This window comes from Muscardinus avellanarius (assembly GCF_963383645.1).
Source record: "Muscardinus avellanarius genome assembly, chromosome: 7".
Lineage (NCBI taxonomy): Eukaryota > Metazoa > Chordata > Mammalia > Rodentia > Gliridae > Muscardinus > Muscardinus avellanarius.
In genome coordinates this window covers 67,019,043-67,028,718 of record NC_137793.1, presented here as the reverse complement: position 1 = coordinate 67,028,718, position 9,676 = coordinate 67,019,043, and the positions used below count along the sequence as shown (strand labels likewise).

At 42.1% G+C, this 9,676-nt stretch overlaps 1 protein-coding gene across 1 annotated transcript; it reads left to right on the top strand.

The window, feature by feature from the left end:
• Positions 1-201: 201 nt before the first annotated feature.
• CCDC185 (coiled-coil domain containing 185) lies at positions 202-2,016 on the top strand (the record flags this gene model as incomplete). The annotated part of the gene is made up of 1 exon (XM_080698702.1): positions 202-2,016. One exon carries the CDS (start codon positions 202-204, stop codon positions 2,014-2,016), a length of 1,815 nt encoding a protein of 604 aa, XP_080554828.1.
• Positions 2,017-9,676: the final 7,660 nt, after the last annotated feature.

Here is a 9,676-nt window from a genome sequence, read left to right as displayed (position 1 = left end):
GTCCCCCCTGATTTCCTACAGACGTCTCCTCTAACCCGCTCCGCAGCCCCCTCACCCACACCGGGACGGGGGCGCGGAGGGCGGGCTGAGGCCGGGAGGCGGGCGGCCCTGGCTTTGTGAAGTGGCAGGGGCGTCACAGGGGCGGGCGGCCCCGGGAGCCGCGGAGCCCGGGCCTGGCGCAGACGCCGGCGCCGCGGGAGCATGGCAGCCTCCCGCCGCTTCTCCCCGCCGCCCTACGGGGACCTCTGGGAGCCCTCGTCCCCCGCGCGGCGGGCCGGGCCCCGGGGCGAGGGCAGCTCTCCCGCGGCGCCCTGGCTGCCCCCGCGCGGCTCGCACACCCCGCGGCCCCGCCGGCGCGGGTCCAGCGCCTCCCCGCGGGAGAGCTGCAGCCTGACCCGCGTGGCCCGCAGGCCCGACCGCGCCAGGAAGCCCCGGCCAGGTGGCCGGCGCCGGGAAGAGGCCTGGGGCGAGGCCGGGACCCAGCAGCTCCCTCTGCAGCCCCGGCAGCCTCGGCTCTACACTTCTGTCCCGGGAGACTCGCCCCCCTGCCCTAGGGGATCTTACTCGCCCCTGAGCCTTGAAACTTTCGGGATAGGAGAGGCGCAGAGTGAGGAGCAGTGGGCAGTGCCGGTGGGCAGACACGCAGGGCTCTGGTCCCCTTCCTCGGTCCGCACGGACAAGTCCTGGGGGCCCTTCCAGGGGCTGAGGGCACAGTCCGCCTGTGGGTGCACCCACAAGAAAGGCTGCAGTGAGCTGGTGGAATCACTAGCCAGTCCCTACTCCCAGCCCTCGGCCTCCAGCAAAGGGCTGCAGAGCCAGCCCACCCAGGCCCTCAGGAGCAAACTAGAGGAGGCCGCGATGTCCTCCAGGGACAAGAAGATCGTGGCCCTGGTGCTCACGCGCCTCAAGAAGGCCCAGAGGATGCGGGAGCTGCAGCAGCAGGCGGCCGTGGCCTGGGAGGAGCTAAAGCTGTCCGACCAGAAGGTCCAGATGACCCTGGAGAAGGAGCGCAGGCTGCTGCTGCAGCAGAACCAGGAGCAGTGGGGGCAGCAGCAGGAGCAGCGCAAGACTCGCCCAGGCCGCGAGCAGCACGGCCGGCGGCGGGATCGCCAGGCCAAGATGGCGACCCAGGGGGACCAAGAGAACCAGCGCCTGGAGAAGCTGGATAGGGCGCGCGCGCAGGCCGAGCGGAAGCAGTGCCACCAGGTGCAACGCCTTCAGGAACAAGAGCGGGCGCTGCAGAGCTTGCAGGAGCTGAACAACCTGCAGCTGCAGAAGAGGCTGGAGGAGGCCTGCCGCAAGAGGCGGCTGCACGCGACCGAGAGCCAGAAAAGGGTCCAGGAGACCAACCTGAGCTCCCTGGCCAATTACCAGGCCCGCAAGGTCCTCTTGGACTGCCAGTCCAAGGCCGAGGAGCTCCTCAGGAAGCTGTCGCTGGAGCAGAGTTCCCAGAGGTCCCAAGAGGTCCTCCAGGGCCTGATTAAGGAGCGTCACCAAGAGCTGAGGGAGAAGGCGCAGAAGGAGGAAGAGCAGTTCCAGCAGGCCAAATGGCGTGCAGGAGAGTCGGAGGAGCAGAGGCAGGTGCGCAAGAGGTTGCTGTTGGAGATTGCAGAGCACCGGATCCGGCAGGCCAGGAGTCAGGCGCAGAAGAGCGTCAGGGAAAAGGTGCAGCACCTCCGGGACCTCAGCATTCTGCGGGAGAAGAACCATCACATACTGAAGCTGAAAGCCGAAAAGGAGGAAAAGTGCCACATCGAGGGCATCAAAGAAGCCATTAAGAGAAAAGAACAGAGAATGGAGCAGATCTCTCGAGGCAAAGATCCCGCCTTCCAGGAGTTCCAGAAGTTTTCCCCGGCCTCCAGGAAAGACCACACCGGAGTGCTGCCCAACAGCTGCCGGGATCAGGTGGCCGCGGAGGACCAGCTGCGAGCCCATCATCAGAGAACCCGAAGACTGAGCGCTCACAGTCTGTCCAGCAACCAGCAAGAGAAGTGGCCGAGTGGTTCCGTTTTCTAATTTGATTATAATTGAGCATTGATTTTTAAAAATATATAAAATAGCTGCAATTTCCTCTCACGAACTAGTCTATTGATTCACTTGGGTAGTTTAGAGGATTGGGGAAAGTTGGAGATTTCAAGAACATCTCTTGGCTTTGTAAATTTTGATTTGAGTTGAAAATACGTGGCTCTCAATCTTAGAAGCAGGTACTAGGTATATCTTGGAGGAACCAGAGAACAATCTACAGGTGGGGATACAGTTTGTGTCAGGCCTTTTCTTATCCCTGAACTTATGAAAGGGCAAAGTGTAAAGTGCCAGTCATATCAAATGTCCAGGGGGAAAAGCAGGGTGGGAGAGTGTCTGAATAAGCAGATTGGCAAAAAAATCTTGCATACTATATCCATTCTTGAGAGTTCATGGTGCACTTTAAAGTTTTAAAGTCTTTGAAAGGGTGTGCAGTAACAAACCATGAAACCTTCCTTCTCCCCACAACAGCCAGACCATCTAAGAACTTACCAGAATATATTTTGGTCTCTTTTTTTTTTCTTCTTCTTTTTAGGGGGGTTGTCCCTATTCAATCTTATGCAACAAAATTCTGTTGGAATCCTTCTTTTCCCCTCTATTTGTCCTCTGTCTCTCTTGAAAAAAGATATGCGATGTCATCTGTCTAACCACATTGTGTTTAATTTAACCAAGCCCTGAATGAATGACTAAGGGTGACTCAGTAACATGAGCCAGCAGCTAAATAGAAATTAACCCATCACATCTCAAAGTCTTTTTGAAAAACTCTGAATGTTTTATTTTAAAAGCCCTTAATGTAACATTTATATTAAAGAAAAGAATGAACCCCATTGGAATTTTTTGTCTTATTAGTAATTTTTAAACATCAAATCTCACCTGACAAGGGATTTGGGGCAGTTTGATGTGAGGTCTGCTTTCTCAGCTTGAATAAAGGAAACCAAGTCCTCCTTACCATTAAATTCTACCCTAGAGCCTCTCAACCTACTGTCCCCAAAGAGGCTTCCTGTAGGTCTCTCATTCCTGCTAAAAAATATTCAGGGACCCCCCCCCCTCCCGCTCAAAAATATGAGAGCTCACACATCATACTCCAATCTTATTTTCTTCCCTTTGCCCAATCTGGTCGATTTCCACATTCAAGCCAAATGCCATGTGCAATCCAGGTATTCTAGAGTAGTGCTCAAAATGTTCCCAACAGACCTTGGCATGAATCCTAGCACTTCCTTATGATACAGTCATTCCAGCTTGGGAAGTTATCTTTCTGAGCCTCAGTTCCCTTGTCTGTAAAATGGGCAATGATATGCTAAAGGCAGGCTGGAAGGGATGATCAAATTAAGTGATCCATGTAGGGTGTTTGGTATAGTGCCCAGAACCTATACTGACCTTGTGCTGTTGTCATTTCTATTCTCTCCACCTTGATGCCTGTTCACCCAGTTGCCTCTTCCCATCATGCCCAAGTCTCAGTCTGAGCTTGGTTCACATTCTGCCTCTTTCATAAAATGTGGGACCTCCTTGGGCACCCCATTTTGATGTTCCTTTTCCGTGACACACTGCACATCTCACTGAGCACTTGGTGGTCACTGTTTTGTGTGGCAGATCCTTTCTAGACTCTACATCTTAGCTTCGTAACGACTGCAGGCTACCTGAGACCAGGGTCATTGTCTTCTTTATACTCATGTTTAATATGGCACTCAATATAGTCAAAACCCCACAAGGGGGATATTTTTACTCCATATCCATATCCTGTGCCTTTTATTCTATTGTTTTTTGCTCCAAAAAATTGAGACTTTTGTTCTTTTTGTCTGATCCTTAGTAAATATTACTGGCAGAAATGATCTATACAAACTAAGTAATAGAAGTAGACTTTCCTGTAAATGCAACTAAAAGCATTATATATGAGACAGACATGAGAAAACCAAAAGATGGAGGGAAGAAAACCAAAAGATAGACAGCTCAGGACATGAGGAATCAAATAGTGCTAAATTTTGTGTTTTCTTTTTGCCTAACATATCCTAGAGCTGAAGCTGATAAAGCCTGCAGCCCCAGAACACCAAGTGTCCACAAAAATCCCAATGCAAACCTCTTCTCTTCAAAGGGCCTGTGAAAGGCAAGCCAAAAAGGCAGAAACATTTTAGATGGTAACCACTCTACTCTAGCTGAACACCTCAGAAAAACCTATGGCCTCCCCCCTACACATGCAAGCAAAGACTGAGGAGGAAGCCTAGACTACTGTCCTCACTAGGCTCTAATGAAGAGTTCGTTCCTCTTCCTTAGCAATGTCAGCAGAGACTTCATTGGCATCTAGACTCTCATCCACTGCCTCCTAAGGTACCTCCTCCACACTGCCTACTGGGTGGTATCACAGAAAGACTAGGGGAGAGTTACAGCTTTTATCAGCCATCTATCAGGAACAAAGACACATACCCCATCTCCCCTCACCCACCCTGCCACCCTATGGTGTCAGCAGAGGCCATATGAGGAGATGTAATGTACCAGTAGAGGCACAGAGAAGAACCAAGGCTCCTACCTCTACCCAGCAATAATGAGGAACCCCCCCACACACACACACACACACACCTCTCAGTTGGAAACGAAAGTGCCTGGATAGGGAACTGGATTTCTACCCCTACCTGTTTGTAATGCAGCAGTGACTCCTTTTAATTTTCTGGAGTGGTGTCAGAGAAAGTCAGGGGGAAAAAAAGTTTAAATAAGATCCAGAGTGCTATAACACACAATTTGTCTAGGTTTTAGTTGAAAATCACTTTACCAAGAGCCAAGACTATCTCAACCCAAATGAGAAAGAATCCAAAAGATACCAATGCAAGCTTGACAAATGCTAGATTGATCTAAGAAGGATTCTAAAGGAGCTACAATTTAAAAAAATGCTTTAACAAGTGATTATGAATGCATTTGTAACATACAAAAAAAAAAAAAAAAAAAGAAAGTCTCAGCAAAGAAATATATAGTCAAAAGCCACACTGCTGCTTCTTTATAAAACAACCAAATGGAAATTTTAGAACTGGAAAATATAACAAAATTCAAAAGCTCAGTGGATGGGCTCAACAACAAAATAAAGGAGCAAAGAACCCCATGACTGGAAGGTAGAAAAATAAAAATGACCTAATCTTAGAAAATGAAAGAAAATGTACCGAAAAAAGACACGTACAGACTTGGCCTGTGAGACTATAACAAAATATCTAACATTCACAGCAGAGAATACTGTGAAACATACTTACTGAACTAATGGCCCAAACGTTGCAAACTTGGTAAACAAAGCAAAACAAAACCTAAACAGGCCCCCAAAAGGTAAATTCATAAGTTTTACAGATAACCTATAAGGGGCAATTCATAGAAATCCATGTTATTTCACTAACTTTCACTAAAGATAAGGAAAACATTCTTGATTAAGAGAATTAAAATATAAACCAAAGACTGAGAGAAAAGATTTGCAAAAACATGCCTATGTTAGTAGCAGATAAGTATGTAAAGAAACTATCAGAGGTAAAAAGGAATATAAACTTTTATGAGTCAATCCATCAAAAAGAATAAGAGCCAGGCATGGTGGCATCCATTTGTAATCCCAGCATTCTGGAGGCTGAGACCAGAATATCACAGTTCACGGACAGCCTCAGCAAATTAGTGAGGCCCTTTGCAATTCAGTGAGACCCTGTTCCAAAAATAAAAAAGACTAAAACCTAGGGCTGAGGATGTAGCTCAGAGATAGAATGGCCCTGGGTTCCATGAACAGTACCACACACACACACACACAAAAAGACTTATATATACATATATGTATATATGTGTGTGTATATATATATATATATATATATATATATATCTCAAAGCCAAAAAGGCAGAAACATTTTAGATGATAACCACTCTACTCTCTCTCTCTCTCTCTCTCTCTCTCTATATATATATATATATATATATATATATATATGTATATATATATACACAATGTATAAGACAAACATGACTATAACTGGAAAGAAAATAGAAAAATTTATGATTATAAATGGAGACTTTAATATCTCCTCTCAACAATACAACTAAACAGAAATTAGAAAGGTACTCATTGAATTTAAAAGAACTGAAATAATACAAAACAATAAAATGAAACTGTAAATTAGTAATGGACTGATAACAGAAAATCAACACTTGGAAACTAAATAAAACACTTCTAAATAATACATAAGCCAGAGAGAAAGTCTCAAAAGGGAAATTAAAAATATACTAGACTGAATTTTCAAAATATGCATGCCAAATTTGTGGAACACAGCTACAGCCATGCTTAGAGGAAAATTTATAGCATTAAGTGCACACATTAAAAAAGAAAAATTTCAAATCAACAATTCATGCTCCCACCTCAAGAACTCAAAAAAAAAGCAAAATAACTCCAAAGGAAGCAGAGTAAAATAATAAAGACAAGAGCAGAAATCAATTAAAGTAAAATTTTAAAATGACAGAATCAGCAAAACAAAGACCAAATTCTTTGAATAGTTTAATAAAATTGATAAACCTTTATTAAAACTAACAGAAAAAGATGGCACAAATTGTCAATATCATGAATGAAACAAGTGCATCACTATAGAACCTACAGATATAAAAAAAAAGACCCTAAGGAAATACTTTGAACAGCTTCATTCATACAAAGTTGACAACTTAGGTGAACGAACCAATTCTCTGTGAACAAGTCTCCACAACTCACTCATTATGAAATAGATTGTGTAGATATCCCTATAACCACTATTAGTATTAAAAACTATATAATGCTCCCCCCAAATCTCAAGCTCAAATGGTATCAATCAGTAATTTCACAAACACTTGAAGAACTAATGCCAATGCTACACAACCTCTTCCAGATAATAGATGGGAAAGTAACACTTTCCAATTCATCATATAAGCTGCTATTACCTAATACCAAGACAGGTAGAGACAGGATGAAATAAAAATTAGACCAAGGCCCTTCATGCATATAAACATAAAAACTCTTAAAATGCTAGCAAATTGCATTCAACAATATGTAAAAAGAATTATAAACCACAACTAAGTGGTGTTATTTCAAGAATTCAGGTTGATTCAATATTCTAAAACTAATATGTTATTAAGTTACTATATGTTAATAGCCTAAAGAATAAAAATCACATGAACATACCACGTGGATAAAAAACAACAAAATTTGACACCCATTCCATTCATGGGTAACACTTTCAGAAAATGGGAGTAGAGGGGATCCTCCTCAACTTGACAAGAGCATCTGCAAAACATCCAACCACTGACATTTACTAGTAAAAGAAATAGTTGCTTTGTTTCTGGTTTTTTCTCCAAACCAGAAACAAAGCAACTATTTCTTTTACTAGTCTTACTTAGTATAGAGCTAAGAATCAAGGGGAAAAGAGAATAAAAGGCATACAAATTGGGGAAAAAGAAATAAGGACTATCCCTTGATAGAAATATAATTTATGTAGAAAACCCAAGAAATCTACATAAATCTTCTAGAACTCATAAGTAAGTTAAGTAAGACAGGAAGATACAAGATCAACATAAAAATCAACAGCATTCTATATATTATCAAGGAAAACATGTCACTGAAATTTAAAAATATAATGCTTTTTTTTTTAATTTATTTTTTATTGGTGCAATGTATTCATACATCATAGTGGTATAAAGAAAATACTTTTGTAGACATACATGCACATATCGCCCAGTTAGCCCCTACCCAATCCCCACCCCATTCCCTCCCCATCCCTCCTTCCCATGCTTGGCTTAGTAGTTGACATCTAGTATTATAGCAATTTATACAATATTAACATTGATAATCTCACATAACAGTTTCATTTGTCTGGTACCAAACTCTTGATGACTTAAAGATAACATTTCAATATTTCTTTTTGCTTTCTTTCTTACCAGAGAATATTTTTTTCTTTTTTTTTTTTTAGGTAAAACTATCATACATTTATTTATTTATTTTTCAGAAAAAATCTATCCTGATCTTCTAGCTTTGTTCTTCTTTGAGATTGTTTTGGGTATCTAGAGTCAATATAATGCTTTTTACAATAACAAAAATACCTTGATATAAATCTAATGAAACATGTATAAGATGTGTCTGCTGAAAATCATAAAAGGCTGATGAAAGAATTCAAAGAATTAAATAAATGGAGAGACATGCTGCTCATGAATTAGAACATAATAAAGCTGTCAATTCTCTCCAAATTAATATACAGATTTATTGCAATTTCTATCAAAATCCCAGCCAGATTCTTCACAGCTACAGATGAGATTATTCTAAAGTTTATATGGAAAGGCAAAAGAACTAGAATAGCCAAAGTAATTTCAGAAAAGGAAAGTGGGAGGAATTGGTCTACTCAATTTCACAACTTACTATAAAGCCACAGTAATCATGACTGTGTGATCTTCATAAAGTAATAGACACAGACATCAAAGAAACATAAAAGAAAATCCAGAAATAGACACACATAAATGTGTCTGGCTATAGTTTTTAACAAAGATACAAAAGCAATTCAGTAGAGAAAGATGACTTTTTCAACAAATGATGCTGGAGCAAGAAGATAGCTACAGGAAATAAAGAACTTTAACCCAAATCTCACATCTTATACAAAAATTAACTGAAAAATGGATTGTGGACTTAAAGGCCAATTATAATAATACTTTGATGAAAAATATCTTTAGGTTCTAGCAACAAAAAAAAAATCTTAAACTGGACACCCGAAGCACAACCTATAAAGAAAAAATGATAAGTTGGGCTTCCTTAAAATTAAAAATATCTGCTCTGTGAGTCTATTAAGAGGATGAGCTGAAGCCAAGAATGGTGGTGCACGCTTATAATCCCAGCATTCTGGAGGCTGAGACAGGAGGATCGTGGTTTGTAGACAGCCTCAGTTACTTAGTGAGGCTCTTTGCAACTCAGTGAGACCTTATTTCAAACAAAAAATAGGGCTGAGGGTGTAGCTCAGAGGCAGAATGCCCCTGGGTTCCATCTCCAGTACCCCCCCCCAAAAAAAGAGGATGAGCTGACAACCTCTATAGTAGGAAAATTGAAGCCACAATGAGATGTCATCATTCACTGATCAGAATTACTAAAATAAAAACCAGTGATATGACTATAATCCAAATGCTGGCAAGGAGGCAGAGAAACTGATCACTCCTGTTGCTGGTGGGATTGTAAAGTGGTTTAGCCACTCTGGAAAACAGTGTGATAATTTCTTTAAAATGAATAGATGTAATGATACCACCTAGCAATTGTACTTATGGGCATATCCCAGATTTATGTTCACACAAAAACCTGTACAAGACTGTTTATAACAGCTTTATTTATAATATACCTAAGCAGGGTTAACCCATACGTTCTTCAATTGCTGAAAGGCTAAACAAACTGTGTTTTAGGCAGACCACGGAATACTACTCAGCAATAAAAAGGACCCAACTATTATTATACACAAAATTTTAGATGAATCCCCAAAATATTATGCTGAGCAAAAAAAGAAAAAAGGAATAAAGAAAGAAAAAGCCAACACCAAAGGTCACATATTACATAATTCCTTTTATATAGCATTACTGAAATAATAAAATTGCAGAAATGGAGAACAGGTTAGAGGCTATAAGGAATTGTAGAATGATTAGAGAAGAAGAGAAGTGG